Source organism: Neoarius graeffei, chromosome 13 (assembly GCF_027579695.1).
Source record: "Neoarius graeffei isolate fNeoGra1 chromosome 13, fNeoGra1.pri, whole genome shotgun sequence".
NCBI classification, from domain to species: Eukaryota; Metazoa; Chordata; class Actinopteri; order Siluriformes; family Ariidae; genus Neoarius; species Neoarius graeffei.
The window spans coordinates 80,398,410-80,422,273 of record NC_083581.1 but is presented as its reverse complement, the minus strand read 5'-3'; the positions used below and the strand labels follow the sequence as shown (position 1 = coordinate 80,422,273).

Genomic DNA, 23,864 nt, shown 5'->3' with positions numbered 1-23,864 from the left:
CTTATTAGGGAGAGATCTTACGTTTCCCATGATGACAGATGGTATACATGGTTTATACCGTCTTTTCTTCTCCCGGCACTTCATTCCAGCTCTGCATCCCCTTCTCCTTCTCTTTAATTCCGTAGGGATCACCAGTCTTTCCACGGGGAGTACCTTGGTGTTGCGCAGTGCTAACAGCTGCTCCAGAGTGTAAACAATGGAGCCTTAGCTAAAAGGGTCAGCTGATGCCGATTTAAATAGCCCCAGAAAGAAAAAGGAAAAAATACAAATGCACAGTCTCACGAGTAGTACATCCCGAGGTGCACACTTCTGACTGAGACTAATGCAGAAAGAAACGCAAGAACTGCCTGGAAACTGTCATGTTTCTGTTTCAACAGGGCTGTAATTGTGTCATTGTTTTTGTCAAACCAGTCTTTGTGTTGTCTCTTTTCCATTCCAACTGTGTCTTTGGTGGAGTTATATATGACATCTTTAAGAGACTTCCAGTGATCTTCAATGGTGTCATGGTTGACCTGATGCAAGTTGTCCGAGATACACTGCTGCAGCTGCTCACTGGCCTCTGGTAATTTAAGACGGTGGCTCTTGAGTCTTCTGGGGCCTGGATTGCATCTCCTTTGAGTTGACTTGTGGAAACGCAGCTTCAGTCTAGCACAGACCATGCGGTGATCCATCCAGCAGTCAGTGCTTCGTCTGGCACGAGAGTCCAATAGATCAGACTTGTAGTGTTGGTGCACTATGATGAAATCAATCTGATGCCAGCTTTGTGATCGTGGATGCATCCAAGTACCCTTGTGTATGTCCAGATGGCAGAACATGGTATTGGCGATGGCTAAATCGAAGCAGGTACAAATTTCCAGCAGGAGAAGTTCTTGTTCATTCATGTCTCCTAAACTGTGGGGGCCAATTACATCAGGCCAGGCTGTGTTGTCGGAACCGACTCTGGTGTTGAAATCGCTGAGGAGGAATAGCCTGTCATCACATGGGACGGATGTTAGGACATCTGAAAGCTGGTCATAAAATAGGGTTCTCTCCTCTTCTGGTCTTTTGAAAGTTGGGGCATACACACTTATGACTGTGACATAGCAGGCGTTATCCAACCTGATGCGCATTGACATGATGCCCAAGTTTAACCCCTTCCAGTTCACAACTGATCACCTCAAGGATGTTTTAAGGGCTATCGCCACACCTTCGAGTTTTGGTTGGTCACATGGTCTACCAGAATGGAGGAAGGTGTAATCTCCATCCACAAACTCACCATCTTCTGGGATATGACACTCACTCAGATATGTTATATCAATGTTAAAGCAGCTGAGTTCTGCTGCTATTAGTGCAGATTTGCGCCCTGGTGCTTGACGATAGGGAGTCTGGGTGTCTGACATAGTTCTTATATTCCAGGAGGCTAGCTTGACCTGTTTCATGAAGTTGCAGGCACGTCTGGGCAAATCAGGTCCACAGGGTCCTCGTGGCTTTACCCGTGGCCCATCATGCTTGCAGTGACGCTGCACAGACATTGCTCACTGACATGTAGATATTGTAATATGAGAGTCTGTAGTGGGTGTGAATTCCACAGCAGGAGGGTGCTGGCCTCAAGCTGTGGGCAAGTAGGAGACCCACTTCCGTACTTGCATCCCTCATGTGTTGAGTTCCTTGGAGTGGTCTTGGATGAGACACAAATCACCACGCTTCTACACATAAGGCGATCAGGTGATTGAAGTCAGTGGGCCAACCCAAGCTGTGATTGACTTTGGTATACTCCATTGGGGCCAAACCAAGCCCTAGGAGTCTCCCCTCATCTGCCAATTGTGGTATACCAGCACAACTCCATAGCTGACCGTTGAGCCTCTCTCCTGGTGGAGGTGGATGACACGCATGCCAAGGCCCTTCCGCTCCAGGTGCTATGGAGCCTACAGTAAGTCCTAAAGCCTTTCCCACAACTGGGTATGGCCGCAGGGCAGTGGAGGTTTGGAATCAGAGTTTTCCTTCTCCTAGATGGACTGCCTTCCTAGGCTGACAAGCTCCATCTACCCGAAAGCAGCTGGTTTTGAGGCACCAGAGATCCGCCTTCGCCCCTTCTCCTGAAGTCATTATTAACTATTATTAGTCATTATTCACCATCATTAGCAATTATTAGTCATTATTAGTCATTATTTTCAATAATGAGTCATTATTCATTATTATTAACCATTATTAGCCATTACTTACTTTGACTTAGTTCCTCTCATGCTGTTCTGCACATAGGGTACATTATAGGCCATTATTAGCAATTATTAGTCATTATTAGCAATTATTAGTCATTATTAGCTATTATTGGTCATTATTAGCCATTATTACCAATTATTAGTAATTATTAGCCATTATTAGCCATTATTACCAATTATAAGTCATTATTAGCCATTATTACCAATTATTAGCCATTATTAGTCATTATTAGTCATTGTTAGCTATTATTAGCAATTATTAACCATTATTAGCCATTGTGAGCCATTATTAGCTATTATTAGTCATTATTAGCTATTATTAACCCTAGGGGGGAGAGCTCACGCCTACCTTTTGGGTCCCCGGGTGGCAGATAGGGGAATGGCCTCCAGATATGGAGGTTAGTGGCAAATAGTCAAGTCAAGTCAAGTTTATTTGTATAGCACTTTTAACAATAAACTTTATTGCAAAGCAGCTTTACAGAATTTGAATGACTTAAAACACAAGCTAATTTTATCCCTAATCTATCCCCAATGAGCAAGCCTGTGGTGACGGTGGCAAGGAAAAACTCCCTCAGACAACATGAGGAAGAAACTTTGAGAGGAACCAGCCAAACCAAATATAGGAATAAGCCATCCTGGACCAAACATGGGTTGCCCTTTGGCAAGGCATAGCACCTGATAGCCACCCTGTCTAGGAATGCAGGTGAAACCTTGGGCAGCAGCAGGGTTGATGTGTAGTGTCGGCGGATGAGCTGGAATTACTTTCTGACTAACGGTAGCACTCACAATGATGCTGGATGTATGAACCTTCAGTTAAATCTTCGGCCAGGGTCACCTAGTTCAGTTAGTGAATGACTGCAGAGTGGTAGATGTGGCGAATTACCACATCATAGTTTAATACTTAGTCATTTGAAAACATTATAGAGTCCTTATACAGCACCTCAGTTAAAGCCCAAGATAGGCTGGTTAACTCCAGCACCAACCTGTCTTTCTCTAGGTCAGAAGATGCTACCATGTCTAATGATGAGCATATCCTAAATCCCAAGGGACAGACACGTTCTGATCCTCAACTAAAGAAAGGCCTCTTAACACCCAACACATTTATTATGTCAACTTTGAACTGTAGAACCCTCACTCATAAATCCCCGCTAGCAGAGTTAAACAAGCTCATGTCTGATGCCATGATTTCTGTAGTGTGCATTCAAGAACACTGCATCTTGCATAAAGATGACGAGCCTGATATCGTTGCCCACGGCCTTGGCACCAATACACTTTTCACCTCATCGGCACTCAAGAATGCAGCTAACTCGACCATTGGTGGCGTTGGTATTGCAGTGTGTTCTTCCCTGATACCCCTAGTTACATCTGCGAACAAAATCTCAGGACAAATAGTTATAATGGTCATCGGGGCAACCCAAAAACTATCCTTGTTTCCTGTCCCTCCCCACATAATAACAGGCCTGAGAGTGAGATCGAAGAGTTCTACTCTACCCTGAACTCCTTTGTGCAGTTCACACCCCTCCATGCCATGTTACTCATTGGCGGCGATTTCAACGCCAGGATAGAGGGCAAATTCTCTTACCACCAAGTAATAAACTGAAATGAAGAGTATTTAATTGGCTTTGCCCATCAACACAACCTTATAGTGGGCAACACTTCACTTCAAAAACCGAAGAAAAGATTGTGGACATGGAGATCTCCGAAAGGTGACTTGGCCCAGATTGACGTTTGCCTTGACAGAAAGAGGTGGAGAAACAGCATCAAAGACTGCCAAAGACTGTTCAACTCCTCCAACCCCATTGGTACTGATCACAGAATTGTCTCCCCCAAAATATGACTGAGCATGCCCCCAAAATCATCTCTCACACAAAATTGTACTGGCATGCAATAAGAGAAGACCAGGATCTCACAAACACAATCGACATCACCATCTCCCAAGTGTTTGCTGAGCTTCAACAGAGAACCTACTCTGAATTTATAAAATCTGCAATCAAGTTGGCACCAAGAAGCTTCCTCCAAAACCACTCCGGGATCCCGATCCTGTTGATAGTGCCCAAGTGTCAACTACACGATGAGCCACTCTCAGTTCGTCCACCAAGAACATCCAAGCTGCACAGACTCAGTTCAAAAAGACATTCGACAAATGTGAGGATGATCAAATCAATAAGAATCTTCATGCCTTCGAATCAAGCTCAGATATGGGACATCTGAAAGCTTGGAAGCTAGTGCATGAGCTATCCAGCAAGAAAACAGGGGTTATATTCATTCAGGGTGAAGACAGACTCAACGCCTAGAAAAATCACTTTGCCAAGCTCCTCTCCACTGACATTCCTCAGCCCAGCTCAACTGGACCCGCAATCACCCCCGTGTTTAGCACCAACCTTGACATTAGTTGCAATGCCTTCTCCCAAACCAAAGTAGACACAGCTCTCAAACAGATGAAATCAGGAAAAGCCCCTGGGCTGGATGGTTCACCGATGGAACTGTGGAAACTTCCCAAAGTTAGGGAAAGTCTTACCACCTTGGTAATGGAGACACTCTCATTCCTCGCATTCCTCTCTAACTCTCCGCGGTCGCCATTTTTACCCCCAGTGTGACAAGCAGGTGCGTGACCAGCGCCTTCATGGCTGCAGGAGCAGACGGCTGCTTGCTTGCACTGGATTACCTCCTCCCCTCCCCCCCTTACCCCCTACCCCTGATTCCCCCCCTCAAGTCCCCTGTTTAAAGTGTACTTGTGTTGTTGTGTGCTTATGCAAAGGGTTTTTTTTTTAATGTTCCCACACTGTACTCCTGACAGGAGCATAGTGGGGGGGGTTCTTTTTTTTCCTTATCTCTCCTCATGTTGTTTTCTTTTTATCTTTATCCCTGTCTTCCTGTCCTGTCTACCCTATGTCAATTGTATGTTGTATATGTACAGACAGGTTGACGGCTAATTTCGCTGGTACATGTGACTAGTGACAATAAAGGGTATATCACCTTCTGCAACCAAACGCTAACTGGAGACAGACCCACTGAGTGGGGACTTTCAGGTATAGTCCCAGTTCCAAAGAAGGGAAACCTCACTCTTCCCGACAACTACAGGAGTATCTCCCTCACACAAGTAGCTGCAAAGGTATACAACCACCTTTTGCTCAGTAGACTATGCCCTATTATTGATCAGCTCTTGTGCCCCAATCAGAATGGCTCCCGTCCTTCTCGCTCAACATCTGCCCAAATTATTGAAGAGGTTCAGAATCACAAAAAAGAAGCGGTGCTCATCTTCATCGACTTCAAAAAGGCATTTGACTCAATCAAACGCAACAAAATGTTTGAGATCTTGTCGGCTTACGATGTGCCTTTCCAGATAGTCAGTGCAATCATGATAATGTATGTCAACACCAAGGCCACTGTCTTAACCCCAGAAGGAGAAACAGACACCTTCAACATCAACACTGGAGTCCTACAGGGTGATCCCCTTGTGCCATTTCTTTTCATCATTGCACTGGATTATGCACTGCATAAGGTCATCAATACCAATGATGGCCTCATTCTGAGAAGAAGACAGAGCGACTTTGCTGACGACATCTGTCTTTTAGAAGATACAGTCAGTGCTACCCAAGACTTCCTACACCGAGTAGAGTCTGCCACCCAGTAAATTGGTCTCTACCTCAGTTCCTCGAAGACTAAGGTCATGCACATCAACCCTCCTGCTGATTCCCAGGATCTGCTAGCTAGCGACAGTTCTGCCATCAAACTAGTCAGTGACTTTAAATATCTAGACAGCTACAGCAACAGTGCCTACGATGTTAAATACTGAATTGGTCAAGCTTGGGGTGCCTCTCATGCCCTAACAAAAGTATGGAAGGCCCCCATCCAAAAAAGCCATGACGCTCAAAGTCTTCAAGTCATGTGTCGAGTCTATCTTGCTCTATGGGTCTGAACCGTGGACATTAGCCAAAACCCTGAGTAAAAAGCTTGATGGAAACTACAATCGCCTCCTTCATGCTGCACCGAATGTTTCTTGGAAGAGCCACACTACCAACAAACAACTCTATGATAGCCTACCACAGATCTCATTGGTCATTCATAACCGCCATCTAGCCCTTGCCGGCCAAGTGATGCGCCATGATGAGATGGCCGCCAAGGTCCTTCTATGGTATCCAGATAGCAAATGAAGACGTGGTCAACCATTGCTGACCTTTAAGAAACTAATAGAGGAAAATGTTGGCCTGCAAAATGAAGATCTGTTTGCCATCCTTGACCGAACTATCTGGAAAGACTTGATAATGTCACCAACAGGTCTTGGATGACATGGAATGGAGCTATTATTAGCCATTATTAGCCATTGCTAGCCATTATTAGCTCATCCAATCGACAGGCAATGAGTTTATGCCATCATGTGTTGTCTGTCATCTGTCATGCATTGTCCGTCTGATGTTGTCCACATTTCACAAAAATCACTTCTTCTCTCTCAATTCTTCACCAATTTTTATTCTTTTTGGCAGGAAGGTAGGTCTGCCTGGAGTGTATATAGCTTCTACCCAAATTTGCATAATTGTAATTAATAATGAAGATATGGAGTAATTAACCCCTAACAATCAGTTTCCACACATATTGCTTCTTCTCCCTCAATTCTTCACTGATTTTGATTCTTTCTGGCATGAAAGTAGGGGTACCAAGGATGCATATAACTTCTACCCAGATTTTATTTCTCACAGGGCCGGAGTGAGCTACACTGTCATTGATGGTCTCGTTACTCATTATTAGCCATTATTAGCAATACCAGTTGATGACAAAGCATCAAAGCATTGTGCATACACACACCATAGCAACATGTCCACAGATGGAATTTGGACAGTACTGTGTGTATGACTGATTTAATGAGACAGATTTTTAATAAACAGGATATTACACCAGCTTTCACTAACGTTGGTGCACAGAGCAGCCATCTTGGATTTTAAGGTCATTGTTGTTGAGGTTCTCCCAACTTTCTGAGTTGGAAATACAACTGCAGGATTGTTCCAGTTGAAATTTCTGCCTGGGAGCTCAGGAATTCCAACTTCCCAGTTCAAATGGAATGCACCAATAACTGTATAGCTGCACTGCATTCTGGGATTTTGAGCCTGGTATTTGCACCAATGTCACCTTTTATCACTCTGATGTTGGAGTTCTTATTAATATGACACTGAATGGATCTGGAAAGTGGAGACTGAGTGAACAATGAAAAGAAGTTGTTTTGTTGTTGTTGTTGTAAGGCATTAACCTGACTGAAACCTGAGCATCCTTACTTATGTTTGAGATTTTTAAGCTTTTTTTTCTCCTGTTAAATGCCATTACAACCGCACTTGCGTGACATTCATACAGGAGGCAACTGCTAAACGCTAAACGCTGATTCCTCACAGGAATTGCAAAAATACAGCACAGTTAGCATCATGCTTAACAAATATTTCAATATAAACATATTGAACGTGTTTCAAAATGGAGGTTTGTGTTTAAAAGATTTTATGCTCACATTTTCCCAGCTAATAAAAGATGTCACAGTAAGCTGTAACAGCAAATTAGCATGCACACAGATAACAGAGTTCATGATCTACAGGGTCAGCGTGAACGCAACTTACAGAGGAGCGACGAAGTGAATAGAAATTGCATTTATTTACAGCCACTGGAGGTGGGTGGAGAAGTGGGCGGAGCCTGATGATGTGATAGACTAAATGAGAAGTGATGACCATTGGGAGTGACAGATGATGGGATTTGTGACACGTCGTTTTTCTCACTGGGAAACTACAGACAGCTTTCACTTTGGGGTTTTTCGGTTCTTGAAAATAAGAGATTTGTTCTGAGTGAAGATTAAGAAGATTTAGTTTTCAGGTAAATCAGGAAGAAAAATTACAAATAAATAAATAAATAAACTGCTATTTTTTGAAGCAGATATAGTTCGTTAGTGTTGAAGGTTCTAGCATGTTCTCTCCCTCTAATGTGGTTGAGGTAATGCCAAGGGAAGTCTCGTTGCCAAGGAAACCAAGCAACGGATTTCCCACGTGAGGAATCCTCTACCGAGATGATGCTTTCAGGATTCCTCTGTGTGTGTGTGTGTGTGTGTGTGTGTGTGTGTGTGTGTGTGTTAGCTTTATTATCCTTTACAAGCACATCCTGATGTGGTGTATTCCTCTTATTCCACAGCAATTTGATGTTTATTTATTAAATAATAACATACCACAATTTTATCCATTTATAGTTCTACACTCCCCGGCTACTTTAATAGGAACTTGTTGTTGGTTCTAAGATCCCTGTTCTTGGCTGCAGGAGTGGAACCCAATGTGTTCTTCTGCTGTTGCATGTTGAGATGCTTTTCTGCTCACCACGGTTGTAAAGAGTGATTATATGAGTTACTATATCCTTCCTGGCAAAAAAGCTCAAACCACCTGTTTGTTTCCACCCACAGAACTGTCGCTCACTCACTCAGTGTTTTTTGTTTTCTGCACCATTCTGTGTAAACTCTAGAGACTGTTGTGTGTGAAAACCCCAGGAGATCAGCAGCTTCTGAAATACTCAAACCAGTCCATCTGGATCAAACCAACACCCATACCACAGTGAGAGAAAGTCACACTGTGAGATCACAATGTTTCCCGTTCTGATGTTTGAACATTGTGAACATTAACTGAAGCTCCTGATTTGTATCTGTGGGATTTGATGCATCGTGCTGTTGTCGAGGGATCGGCTGATTACAGAACTGCAGAAAACAGCAGGGGGATGTAGGGGTGTTCCTAATAAAGTGGCCGGTGGGTGTGGTTTACAGTACAGTTATTTTTTTTCTCTATTTATAAATAATAACAAAACAACGCAAACAAGATAAAAAGTAATATAATATTGTGTGTGTGTGTGTGTGTGTGTGTGTGTACACTTCTGATATTAGAGACTTTGTTGTTGTGTCATCATGCAAATTCAGGTGAAGGTCAGTCATCACAGTGACAGCTGCAGCATGCACTAATGATCTCTCTCTGTCTCTCAGACACACACGAATGCTAATACATTATCTGCTTGTCTCACTATAAAACACATAATGGTGAAAATGCAGCATCTATTATTTTCTGTTAGAGGACTGCTGTGTGTGTGTGTGTGTGAGAGAGAGAGAGCGCTTTGATTGATTCAGTGTTTATTTGGGTTTTTTAAATTGTCCTGTTCCTGTCTAAGTGAAAGGGGTGGGGTTGGTTATTATTAATGACAACACTAGCTCCGCCCCTTCCATTCTACTCACTCTCACAGCTGATGCTGATGAATAATTAAGGAAGAAACACACACACACACACAGACAATGTGTGCATTGAGAGTCATTGTCAGGTAGAATACATAAAGATTCCCTCTCACTCTCTCTCTCCCTCACACACACTCAGTCCTGTGGCTTGTTTAAAGTGTCAGGTGTCTGCCAGTTGTTACAGAAGCCCCTAGAGCACTGTGACAGATGTGTGTGTGTGTGTGTTATACTCTAAGGCAGAAACACACAGGTGATGTTATGGTGACTCACAGTCCACTGATGGCTTATCACTCTGATACAGCAGTGTGTGTGTGTGTGTGTGTAGTTAAGCATGACTCCATGTTCTAAAAGAGCATCCATATTAAGATCTGATGCAAACAGAAGTAAATCTTTTGCATTGATGATGGTGTGTGTGTGTGTGAGAGAGATGTCTATAGGACAGCATGCTGAATGAAATGGGAATTGACTAAATTAGCAGGGCGGGGCTGTGGGTGACAGCAGGGGACACAAAGGGTAATTACAGCACCTGGAGTGTGTGTGTGTGTGTGTGAGGCCCAGCTGTCAGTATTATACTCTTATTCAGCTCCAGGCTTCTTTCACTTCACGTCATTTTAAAAATAACAGTTTGCTCTCACCAGTGCTCACTTTCACAAATATTCACCTCCCTTTTTTTTCCCTCTCACAGCTTGTTTTCAGACGTTTATCTCCACTTCATTTTGTTTTCTTCTTTTGTCCAGCAACTGCTACCATTTTGTTCTTTTTTTACTTTGATATTTTTATTGAGGTTTTAATTTTTCCAAATCATCTTTTGTCAGCAGCTTTTTTTTTTTTTGTTATAGATAGGACAGTGTAGAGAGACAGGAAATGAGCGGGAGAGAGAGAGACGGGAAGGGATCAGGAAATAACCTCGGGTCGGAATCGAACCCGGGTCCCCGGATTCATGGTATGGTGCCTTAGCCATCTGAGCCATGACACCCCCAGCAGCTTTATTTAATTTATTTATAATTATAATTATTTACAATTTCATGGAATTTTATAAATATTTTTAATTTCTTATGTTAATGTAATTTTATCATTACAATTTATCATTGCATACTTTCAGCAAATATTAATTTATTTATTCAATAAATCATATTGCATTAATGATTTATTTTTCAGTTTATTTTCATTTAAAGGATTTATTTACTTATTTATTTATTACAACATTTAATATTTTATACATGTCCGCTTTGAATTCTGTTAGCATTTATTTATCTATTTGTCATTTGTTGATGATATGTTTGTGGTGTTTTTATGTGTATTCTGCAGTCAGATGTGAGATGAGGAAGTTCAAGTCTGGAGTCTTTTACATTCTCACTCACACTCACAGCTCACGACCAGTTCCTTGGGGCACGAATTAGCGTGTGTGTGTGTGTGTGTGGTGTATCTCATCGAGTGTCTAATTTGAGTTTTATCTCTGAAGCAGCAGATTCGACTGTGTGTGTGAGATTTAGAAAATATATCACTAATCCCTGACTTTGAGAGAGAGAGAGAGAGAGAGACAGTACACTATTAGCTCTCCGCTCTATTAGCTTTTCTCTAGAGTGGCTTTCTGAGAACCATTTCAATTACTCTGTGTGTGTGTGTGTGTGTGTGTGTGTGTGTGTGTGTGTGTGTGTGAGAGAGAGAGACTTGCACTTTCTGCTTATACACAACAGAAATACAATATAAATTTTCATCATCGTTTATTGTTGTTGTTATGAAGAGATAAAAGAAAATCATGACATTTTCTTCTTGTTTTCTTCTTTACTTTTTCTCCTCACCTCACACTCTTTTTAACTGACCTGATATTATTTTTTCCTCGTCTTCCTCTTCATCCATCCCTCACTTAATCCATTTTTTGCCACTTCACATGGGACCTGTTCTGTTTTTCTGGCCCAATATCATGTTTTCTTTGTCCTTCTTTTCCATCTATCCAAACTCGGGCGGCACGGTGGTGTAGTGGTTAGCACGGTCGCCTCACAGCAAGACGGTCCGGGTTTGAGCCCCGTGGCCGGCGAGGGCCTTTCTGTGCGGAGTTTGCATGTTCTCCCCGTGTCTGCGTGGGTTTCCTCCGGGTGCTCCGGTTTCCCCCACAGTCCAAAGACATGCAGTTAGGTTGACGTGGGGCGGCCTTGGGCTGAGGTGCCCTTGAGCGAGGTACCGAACCCCTGACTGCTCCCCGGGCGCTCTGGTGTGGCTGCCCACTGCTCTGAGTGTGTGTGTGTGTGTGTGTGTGTGTGTGTGTGTTCACTGCTTCAGACGGGTTAAATGCAGAGGATGAATTTCACTGTGCTTGAAGTGTGCATGTGACGAATAAAGGTTTCTTCTTTTCTTCTCTCTCCAGGAGGGTGTGAACCAGACTAAATCAACTGTGTGTGTGTTCACAAGTGTGTATACCTATGTGTGTGTGAGCGTGTGTGTGTCTATGGGACAGTGAACAATGTCTCATGCCCAGTATCACTCATCAGCCACAAGAGGGAACTGCAGAGTGGCTCAGCTGCTGTTTCTTCTTCTTTGGTTTGGAGAAACTTTTGGATCCTTTCTGATCCCTAAAGAATGTGAGTGTCATTCTTGTTGTTCTGTTCAAGTTAAAATGAGTGGATTAATTTTTTTAACCAGCAAACAAGATGTTAGAGCTGAGAGGAATCAAACTGTTTTTTCATTTTAATTTCCCCTTTAAATTAGAGATTCAAGCTTTCACACAATTTTATATATATTTGTGAACCCTTTAGAATTTTCTATATTTCTGCATAAATATGACCTAAAACATCATCAGATTTTCACACAAGTCCTAAAAGTAGATAAAGAGAACCCAGTTAAACAAATGAGACAAAAATATTATACTTGGTCATTTATTTCTTGAGGAAAATGATCCAATATTACATATCTGTGAGTGGCAAAAGTATGTGAACCTCTAGGATTAGCAGTAAATTTGAAGGTGAAATCAGAGTCAGGTGTTTTCAATCAATGGGATGACAATCAGGTGTGAGTGGGCACCCTGTTTTATTTAAAGAACAGAGATCTATCAAAGTCTGATCTTCACAACACATGTTTGTGGAAGTGTATCATGGCACGAACAAAGGAGATTTCTGAGGACCTCAGAAAAAGCGTTGTTGATGCTCATCAGGCTGGAAAAGGTTACAAAACCATCTCTAAAGAGTTTGGACTCCACCAATCCACAGTCAGACAGATTGTGTACAAATGGAGGAAATTCAAGACCATTGTTACCCTCCCCAGGAGTGGTCGACCAACAAAGATCACTCCAAGAGCAAGGCGTGTAATAGTCGGCGAGGTCACAAAGGACCCCAGGGTAACTTCTAAGCAACTGAAGGCCTCTCTCACATTGGCTAATGTTCATGAGTCCACCATCAGGAGAACACTGAACATCAATGGTGTGATTAGATTAGATTAGATTAGATTAGATTAGATTAGATTAGATTAGATTAGATTAGATTAGATTAGATAGAACTTTATTGATCCCTTTGGGAGGGTTCCCTCAGGGAAATTAAAATTCCAGTAGCATCATTATAGGATAAACAGAGGATAGAATAGAAAAAAGAGAGAACTTCTAGATAAATAAAGTATTTACATATACAAATGTATTTAAAAGATATGAAAAAAGTCCAGCAGGAGAGGTATTGCACATTTATATTGCACATTGTCCAGTATTGCTTTTTTGTCAGACTAGGCTACTGCTCCTTCCCATCCTCTGTCCTTCTGTTACCCCTCCTCCCCCCCAGAGAGGAGTTGTACAGTCTGATGGCGTGAGGGACAAAGGACTTTTTAAGTCTGTTAGTCGTGCACTTGGGAAGGAGCATTCTGTCACTGAACAGGCTCCTCTGGTTGCTGATGACGGTGTGCAGAGGGTGACTGGCATCGTCCATGATGTTCAGTAGTTTGTCCATAGTCCTCTTCTCTGCCACCATCACCAGAGAGTCCAGCTTCATGCCGACCACAGAGCCAGCCCGCCTGATCAGTTTGTCCAGCCTGGATGTGTCCTTCTTGGATGTGCTGCCCCCCCCAGCACACCACGGTGTAAAACAGGACACTGGCAACCACAGACTGATAGAACATTCACAGGAGTTTCCTGCAGATGTTAAAGGAACGCAGCCTGCTCAGGAAGTATAGCCTGCTCTGTCCCTTCCTCTACAGGTGGTTGGTGTTGCAAGTCCAGTTCAGTTTGCTGTCCAGCCACATCCTGAGGTACTTGTAAGAATCCACAGCCTCCACCTCGACTCCCTCAATCAGAACTGGTCATGACCTTGGTCTGGACCTCCAGTCAATGAGTCAATGACCAGCTCCTTGGTCTTTGAGGTGTTGCGCTGCAGATGGTTCCTGTTGCACCAAATGGCAAAGTCCCTCACCAGGCTCCTATACTCCTCCTCTCTGTCATCCCTGATACACCCCACAATGGCTGTGTCATCGGCGAACTTCTGAATGTGACACAGCTCCGAGTTGTAGCAGAAGTCCGCAGTGTACAGGGTGAATAGAAGAGGGGCCAGTACCATGCCCTGGGGTGCTCCAGTGTTGCTAATCACAGTGTCAGATGTGATGTCCTTCAGCCTGACGTACTGCGGCCTGTTGGTGAGGTAGCTGGAGATCCAGGTGACCAAGCAGGGGTCCACTCTCATCCTGTTCAGTTTGTCCTGAAGCAAAAGGGGTTGGATGGCGTTGAAGGCACTCGAGAAGTCCAAGAAGAGGATCCTCACTGTGCCATTTCCCTTATCCAGATGCAAGTGGGCTCGGTGTAGCAGGTAGAGGATGGCGTCTTCCACACCACCTCCCCGGTACACAAACTGCAGACAGTCCTGGGCATGTTGCACCTGGGGTCTGAGGAGGCTGAGGAAGAGCCGCTCTAACGTCTTCATCAGATGTGAAGTGAGTGCCACCAGTCGGAAGTCATTCAGCTCACTGGGCCGGTTCTTCTTGGGAACTGGAATGATGCATGATGTCTTCCAGAGGGTTGGCACTCTCCCCAGCTGCAGGCTGAGGTTGAAGATGCATTGGAGTGGTTCACCCAGTTCAGCAGCACAGGTCTTCAGTAGTCGGGGGCACACCTTGTCCGGGCCTGCTGCTTTCCTGGAATGAAGCTTCCTCAGTTGACCTCTGACCTGGTCTGCAGTAATGCATGGAGGAGTCTGTGTTGAGGTGGCAGGGAGGGGAGGAGGGGGCTGCTGCAATGACTGGAGGGAGGTGTGTTGAGGGAAGGAGGAGAGATGGCTGCAGTGAGGGTGGGGGGGACGTAGGCTGGTTGAATCGGTTGAAGAAGTCATTCAGCTCGTTCACCCTCTCCACTGTCCCCTCAATGACTCTGGTCTTTGTGTTGTGGCTTGTGATGGTTTTCACACCTTCCCAGACCTCCCTCATGTTGTTCTCCTTCAGCTTCTGCTCCACCTTTCTCCTGTAGCTGTCCTTAGCTTCCCTCATGCAGCATTTCACCTCCTGTTATGCTGCTTTCATTGCCTCCCTATCCCTGCTCCTGAAGGCAGCCTTCTTCCTGTTGAGGACAGCTTTGACTTCCTGTGTTACCCATGGCTTGTTATTAGGGTAACACCATACAGTCTTAGCGGGGGAGACCACGTCTGCACAGAAGTTGAGGTAATCTGTCAGACAGTGTGTCAGCCCCTCTGTGTCCTCACAGTGTGGGCTAAGTAGCACATCCCAGTCTGTGATGTAATAACAATCCCTGAGGGCATCTTCCATTTCAGGGGACCACCTCCTGATGGAGCTAGTTGTTGCAGGCTGCCTTTGGACCAGGGGGGTGTACTTCGGCTGTAAATGAACCAGGTTGTGGTCAGACTTCCCTAGTGGGGGGAGGGGTGTGAGACTGTATGTATCCCTCACATTAGCATACAGCAAGTCAATTGTCCTGTTGTTCCTTGTTGGACAATCCACAACCTGGTAAAAAGCAGCCAAAGTAGAGTCCAAAGTAGCGTGATTAAAGTCCCCAAAAATGATGATCAATGCCTCAGGGTGCTGTGTCTGCAGCCTTGCTGTGACAGAGTGAATCCTCTCACATGCAGCGGCTGCGTCTGCCCTCGGAGGGATGTAAACACAGATGGTGATCATGTGACCAAACTCCCTCGGCAGGTAATATGGCCGCAGGCTAACGGCTAGCAGCTCCAAGTCTGGGCAACATAAGACTGTCTTTATGGAGATATGTCCCGGGTTACACCAGCGGTTGTTCATGTAAATGATGAGTCCCCCACCTTTGCCTTTCCCGCATGCTTTAATGTCTCTGTCGGCTTTCACGGCAGTGAATCCCTGCAGGTCCACATTAGCATCCAGTACAAGGTGTGTTAGCCATGTCTCCGTAAAGATAAATAAGCTGCTCTCCCGGTAAATCCACTGATTGTTGAAAGTGGAAAGCTTGTCGACCTTGTTCGGCAGCGAGTTCACATTCCCCATGATTATGGAGGGAATGGATGGTTTGTAGCGCCATCGGTTGTCCTCTAGCCTAGCCTTTAGCTTAGCCCCAGCTTTGCAGCCCCTGGGTTTCCTCCTTAGCTCAGCCGGGATGGGGTGTCGTATCCCAGCTCATCCCATTGTTTTCAAGGCCAGCAGCTCCTCTCTCAAATAAGTGAGAGAACTGGCTCCTGGTTGTGTGTTAAAGTTAAAAATACCCATGTGATATGAGAAAAAACACACTATGTCTATATAAGAAGAGCAGAAAAGTAAAAGGGTGGAAAAAAAGAGGTTTAAAGAGCTAAAAACTACAGAGCTACTGCAGAGGCAGCCATCTCACACAGTGCCAATATACATTATCAAATGTGCATGGCAGGGTTGCAAGGAGAAAGCCACTGCTCTCCAAAAGAACATTGCTGCTCATCTGCAGTTTGCCAAAGATCATGTGGACAAGCCAGAAGGCTATTGGAAAAATGTTTTGTGGACAGATGAGACCAAAATAGAACTTTTGGGTTTAAATGAGAAGTGTTATGTTTGGAGAAAGGAAAATACTGCATTCCAGCATAAGAACCTCATCCCATCTGTGAAACATGGTGGTGGTAGTATCATGGTTTGGGCCTGTTTTGCTGCATCTGGGCCAGGACGGCTTGCCATCATTGATGGAACAATGAATTCTGAATTATACCAGCGAATTCTAAAGAAAAATGTCAGGACATCTGTCCATGAACTGAATCTCAAGAGAAGGTGGGTCATGCAGCAAGACAACGACCGTAAGAACACAAGTCGTTCTACCAAAGAATGGATAAAGAAGAATAAAGTGAATGTTTTGGAATGGCCAAGTCAAAGTCCTGACCTTAATCCAATGGAAATGTTGTGGAAGGACCTGAAGCGAGCAGTTCATGTGAGGAAACCCACCAACATCCCAGAGTTGAAGCTGTTCTGTATGGAGGAACGGGCTAAAATTCCTCCAAGCCGGTGTGCAGGACTGATCAACAGTTACCGCAAACGTTTAGTTGCAGTTATTGCTGCACAAGGGGGTCACACCAGATACTGAAAGCACAGGTTCACATACTTTTGCCACTCACAGATATGTAATATTGGATCATTTTCCTCAATAAATAAATGACCAAGTATAATATTTTTGTCTCATTTGTTTAACTGGGTTCTCTTTATCTACTTTTAGGACTTGTGTGAAAATCTGATGATGTTTTAGGTCATATTTATGCAGAAATACAGAAAATTCTAAAGGGTTCACAAACTTTCAAGCACCACTGTAGCATATTACAGTGATGCAAAGATCTAAAGTTTCTCTTTCAGTAGTGAACATATTCATGAGTGAGTGAAGTGAACAAGTGAAATATTTTCAGTACGAGAGGATAAACTTCATATCTTTGCACCACCGTGTAATGTTCTTTATATTATATGGACACATCCACAAAAAATATACGCAATTTAATCAAAAGAATTTTAATTTTAAACCGGTTCACCATTTTACCAACGAGCATCTAGTCAGCAGGAAAAACACTGGGAGTGACGTCACTGGGAGTGAAATATCGGGAATTATTATCCATACAGGACACCTTTTCAATTGAATAAAAACGTGTTCTATTCCCTTCTAGCGGGTTTCATTCATTTGGTTTGATGGCATGCAATATTGTTCGCATATCGCTTATCCTATGTGTATTACGTCACTCTACCCAATGGAAAATGAGCGTTGAATATGGTTTATGATATTGCATGGTTGTCAAGACAACATGACGTCACACGTCAGAGATGTGAAACTTCTGCACTAGCGAGTGACTGTGACAATTTGTAAACAAACATGGCCGCCAGGTTTGCTTCGTTAAATACGGAAGATTTTGAGAGAATTTTGAAAGAGAAAGACGTGTTGAACACCCGAAAGGAATGTATAATAATAATAATAATAATAATAATGGCTTTTTTCATGGTACAGTGTCTTGCAAAAGTATTCACCCCCTTGGTGTTTGTCCTGTTTTGTCGCATTACAAGCTGGAATTAAAATGGATTTTTGGAGGGTTAGCACCATTTGATTTACTCAACATGCTGCCAGCTTTAAAGGAGCAAATTGTTGTTTTATTGTGACACAAACAATAATTAAGATGAAAAAACAGAAATCTGGAGTGTGCATAAGTATTCACCCCTCAAAGTCAATACTTTGTAGAGCCACCTTTTGCTGCAATTACAGCTGCAAGTCTCTTGGGGTATGTCTCTCTTAAGCTTCGCTCACAACCTGTCGTACATGCTGCTACGGGCGGTCTACGGTAAAAAAAAAAATGGCAAAACCGTGCTTGAGACTTGCGCAACATATGCGCGTGTTCAGCGCCGTAGAAGGTCACAGACTGCCCGTAGAGACTTTTGGTCCTGCACATGCAAATTCTACGGGTCTTGTGACAAATCAAGAACACATACACTACGTACGGGAACCGTACTCCTTTTGTACGCCTGAACCAAGTTAGCAGCGTGGCTAGTAGGGGCTTTTTGCAATGACAGTAAGATTCATGAGTGATGCACAGTCATTGTATGAGTGATGTGCCTCAGAAGTACTACACAAGTATCCACACTTGCTATTTGTGCGGCCCGCAAGACAGAAGTGCATCTCACTTTCTACCCCTATGTGTGGCGTGCACGCAACCTGCACGCGACATGAGGGGCAAGACCCTGGGTATATATATTGGGGAGGAACCAAGGAACCGATCGTGTAGTATGTAGCATTGTAGAAGGGAAGAAGACCACTTCATTTGCTGTTATTTGAGTATATGTTAATTTACCATGCAAACATCAAATAATAAAACATGAGTATAAGGGAATAACGCATTTTATTACACTGTAAAAAATCCCAACTAAATAGCCCAACGGTTTGGGCACTGAAACACTCTGACTCCGAGCTGCTGTCCTGCTCCTGCTGAGTGGTGGGACGGGGTGTCGGGATGTCCTCGTCCTCATCACTGAGCATGGCACAATGCCCTGACAGCAATGATGGGATTGCAGTGTCCTCATTCCCGGGCATCGTTAGCTGAAACATACATGAAAATCAGCATATATAATATTAATTACTTAAGCATATAGATACTGAAATGAATGTTTAAAGCGTGTGTATTTACCTGTGGAAATCCCTCTGGCGGGCTGCTGCGCCTTCTGCCGGCTTGAAGGCAAACTTCTCCCTGTCCGTGCAGGGCTCGCCGGTGCTGCTACCATCATCATCAAATTTTTCCTCCTCCTCCTCCCCCTCTGATGTTTCAGGCTGGGTTACTTCACTTTTGCTCGCTTCTTCTTGGGTCCCATTTTCTAAACTTTAAACTGAAAATTTTTGAATTTTTCCCACAAAATATCCAATGTTCTTCAGCCGAAAGACAGATGCAGAATGCTGCAGACACGCTGGTTTTATACCCACTCCTGGCTTGCATCACACGCAAGTTATGAGTGATTGTAACATGCTAATCGCATGCATCACACACGCTTCACAAGTGCGGCCCGAAGTCAGAGCGCAGGAAACTGGTAAAATGCAAGTCTCACACACTCCACACTCACTGAACACGCACTGATCACGTGCGTCAGATATTCACTTTCCACGGGCGAACGGCGCAATTTTTCCCACACCTCGAGGAAGTCAGGCGTGCAACCTGTACTTGACAAGTACTTTGCCCGGACTCCTCCCCCAAACTTTCCCCTGGGTTCACTGCGACCCTGCGGCACGGCTGCGAGCTACCAAACTGTGCGACCTGTGCGTATCCAAAGCACTTACAGCGGGTGGTGAGTGAGGCTTTAGCTTAACACATCTAGCCACTGGGATTTTTGCCCATTCCTCAAGGCAAAACTGCTCCAACTCCTTCAAGTTAGATGGGTTGTGTTGGTGTACAGCAATCTTCAAGTTATGCCACAGATTCTCAATTGGATTGAGGTCTGGGCTTTGACTCGGCCATTCCAACACATTTAAATGTTTCCCTTTAAACCACTCCAGTGTAGCTTTAGCAGTATGTTTAGGGTCGTTGTCCTGCTGGAACGTGAACCTTCATCCCAGTCTCAAACCTCTGGCCGACTCAAACAGGTTTTCCTCCAGAATTGCCCTGTATTTAGTGCCATCCATCTTTCCTTCAGTCCTGACCAGCTTTCCTGTCCCTGCAGATGAAAAACATCCCCACAGCATGATGCTGCCACCACCATGCTTCACTATAGGAATGGTGTTCTCAGGGAGATGGGTTTGTGCCACATATGGCATTTCCCATGATGGCCAAAAAGTTCAATTTTAGTCTCATTTGACCAGAGAATCTTCTTCCATGTGTTTGGGGAGTCTGCCACATGCTGTTGGGCAAACTCCAGACGTGTTTTCTTAAGCAATGGCTTTTTTCTGGTCACTCTTCCATAAAGCCCCGCCCACTCTGTGGAGTGTACGGCTTAAAGTGGCCCTATGGACAGATACTCCCATCTCCACTGTGGATCTCTGCAGCTCCTTCAGTGTTCTCTTTGGTGTCTTTGTTGCATCTCTGATTAATGCCCTCCTTGCCTGGTCTGTGAGTTTTGGTGGGCGGGGCCTTCTCTTGTGCCGCTTTTCCACTACAAACGCGGCTGAGTCGGGCTGAGCCGTGCCGTGCTGAGTCGAGCTGAGTGGGGCTGTTGGAGTTGCATTTCGACTACAACCGCGCTGAACCGTGCTGGCTGGAAGTGGGTGGACACATTGGGTGGAGTTAGCGAAAGTGGGTGAACGTCAGGTGATGTCGTTAAGCGGCGCAAACAGTGACATCAGTGATCTTTTAAGCGGTAGTCTCATGACCCGAATAGTAAACAATAAACATGGAGGACATGGAGTCGTTAGTGTTGCTGGTCTTGGTGCTGTGGCTTGTAGTCACCGACAACGCCAACAGATACTGGCAAGAGCGTATAGATGAGGCGAGGCGCATAAGGCTTCAGAAATTCTCGTAATTCGTAATTATTCGTCTTCCGGGTTTACGGTGTTTACAGATCCCAGCGCGCTCGCAGGGCGTGTGTGGGCATGTGAGGACACTCCTCCTCACCAATCAGTGCACAGGGGAGTGTCTGCTCACGCCCCCAGCCTCACTTGGCTCGCTTTGGCTCGCTTCAGCCCCACTCCAAAATGGTGCGAGTTTTAGGGGCTAAGCAGGGCTGAAGCGAGCTGAGTCGTGCTGGTTTTTGGTAGTCGAAACGCGAGCCGTGTCGGGCTGAAGTGAGCTGAAGCGAGCTGAAAAAGGGTAGTGGAATAGGGCCATTGTCAGGTTTGTCATGGTGCCATATTCTTTCCATTTTGCTATAATGGATTTAATGGAGCTCCGTGGGATATTCAAAGTTTGGGATGTTTTTTATGACCCAACCCTGATCTATACTTCTCCACAACTTGGTCTCTGACCTGTTTGGAGGCTCCTTGGTTTTCATGTTGCTTGCTGAGTAGTGTTGCAGAGTCAGGGTCCTTCCAGAACAGGTTGATTTATACAGACATCATGTGACAGATCATGTGACACTTTGATTGCACGCAGGTGGATCTTAATCAACTGATTATGTGACTTATGAAGTGAATTGGTTGGAGCAGCTCTTATTTAGGGGTTTCATATGAAAGGGGGTGAATACTTATGCACACTCCAGATTTCTGTTTTTTCATCTTAATTATTGTCTCATCTCATCTCATTATCTGTAGCCGCTTTATCCTGTTCTACAGGGTCGCAGGCGAGCTGGAGCCTATCCCAGCTGACTACGGGCGAAAGGCGGGGTTCACCCTGGACAAGTCGCCAGGTCATCACAGGGCTGACACATAGACACAGACAACCATTCACACTCACATTCACACCTACGCTCAATTTAGAGTCACCAGTTAACCTAACCTGCATGTCTTTGGACTGTGGGGGAAACCGGAGCACCCGGAGGAAACCCACGCGGACACGGGGAGAACATGCAAACTCCGCACAGAAAGGCCCTTGCCGGCCACGGGGCTCGAACCCGGACCTTCTTGCTGTGAGGTGACAGCGCTAACCACTACACCACCGTGCCGCCCATCTTAATTATTGTTTGTGTCACAGTAAAAAAAAAACAATTTGCATCTTCAAACTGGTCGGCATGTTGTGTAAATCAAATGGTGCTAACCCTCCAAAAATCCATTTTAATTCCAGCTTGTAATGCAACAAAACAGGACAAACACCAAAGGGGTGAATACTTTTGCAAGACACTGTATATCAGATATATTCCATTCAGCTACTTGTCTTCGACTCGTTCAGTATCATGCTCGCTGAATGGAATATATCTGATAGACCACGAAAGAAAGCCAGACAATATTATTTAAATATGTCGCTCAGATCTGTGATGTATTTTGTATGAAAAATGTGAGTTTTTCAACACGAGAAGATAAACTTCATATCTTTAATCCAACATGTGATTTTCTTTTTATTATATCGACACATTCACAAACAAAAAGTCCCCAAAGTTATCAAAACAATTCATCGATTTCCTCACGAGTGACAGATAGAGATTTATGTCGTGGTTTTGGTTCTCCACGTCCCGGATGGAGCTCGGATCAAAAATACCAGTGGTGTATTTCACACTAAAACACTCGTGTCCATATACACACACACACACATACACATACATATATATATATATATATATATATATATATATATATATATATATATATATATATATATATATGGCTGATCAGTGTTTATATTTATATACACTGATCAGCCATAACATTAAACCCATTGACAGGTGAAGTGAGTAGCATTGATTATCTCATTACAGTGGCACCTGTCGAGGGGCGGGGTTTATCAGGCAGCAGGAGAACAGTCAGTTGTTGAAGTTGATGTGTTGGAAGCAGGAAAAATGTGTGAGTGTAAGGATCTGAGAGACTCTGACAAGGGCCAAATAGTGATGGTGAGATGACTGGGTCTGAACATCTCCAAAACAGCACATCCTGTGGGGTGTTCCCGGTGTGCAGTGGTTAGTACCGAACAAAAGTGGTCCAAGGAAGGTGAACTGGTGACAGGGTCATGGGTGTCGAAAGCTCACTGATTGGCGTGGGGGCATGAAGTCAAGCCCATATGGTCCAATCCTGCAGAAAAGCACAAACTGCTCAAAAAGTTACTGCTGACACCTTCCTGTTTTAGCCCGCATTCACTTTTTCAGCAGTTTGTGTTGAAATAATAATGACCTAGTCATCTCACCATCACAATTTAGCCCTTGTCAAAGTCTCTCCTTATGCTTGCCCATTTTTCCTGCTTCCAACACATCAACTTCAAGAAAAAGAGGAAGTGGCATCATGCCGTCTCTAATTCCAGTGGAATTCTACAGCACCTGTGATTTAGGGCCAGATTTATGAGCTGTTCAGATATAAGAAAATATTTTATAAATTTATTCATACAAATTAATTGCAGATTTATATCATGTAGGGAAAGAAAGAAAGAAAGAAAGAAAGAAAGAAAGAAAGAAAGAAAGATGTCTAGAAATACGCTTACCTTGTAATTCAACAATTATTAATTTATAATAATTTAACAAGTTGCCATAATGTTTTGAGTCAGTAGCATGTTGTGATGATATTAATCCCGCTGGTGATATATGAGTGTAATATTTACATGTCTGTTAATAATGATTAATGACTAATATCTGTACATGTTATATGTTTGAATCCCTTCTGCTCTGCAACAAGGTATGGGAATGTTTTACATAATCTTCTCTTTCATCATATTTTCTTTCTCTGTTCCTTCCTTCTGGCGTCCGCTGGCCTGACAGATGACATTTCTGACTGTGAGTGCATTTCTTTCCTTTTTTTTCTCTCAAAGTCTCACTTCAGTGTTTTTTTTTTTTGCATTTTGAATTGAACTGAACAGCACAGGGTTGGGTGATATGACGATATAATATTGATATCATGATAAATTATGTCACAGTATACTTTTGTGGGACATTGTGGATGTAGTCATGTATGCAATTAAATTGTCATTTAGTATAAAAAAAAAAAGACAACAAAAACCCTGAGTCTGTTACATCAGACC

General features: G+C 43.9%; 1 protein-coding gene across 6 annotated transcripts in view; it reads left to right on the top strand.

Moving 5' to 3' along the window:
• l1camb (L1 cell adhesion molecule, paralog b) overlaps positions 1-23,864 on the top strand; it is a 224,157-nt gene that overhangs the window by 81,503 nt on the left and 118,790 nt on the right. For 4 of the 6 annotated variants that reach the window (XR_009656263.1, XM_060938616.1, XM_060938617.1 and 1 more), the window contains exons 2-3: positions 11,795-12,008; positions 23,605-23,619. Coding sequence is in view for 5 of the 6 variants with exons in the window: in XM_060938616.1 (XP_060794599.1) it covers positions 11,891-12,008; positions 23,605-23,619 (133 nt within the window). In the remaining variant the exon portion in view is untranslated. The remainder of the gene's footprint in view (positions 1-11,794; positions 12,009-23,604; positions 23,620-23,864) is intronic. The other 2 variants (XM_060938619.1, XM_060938618.1) reach the window with 1 other exon arrangement.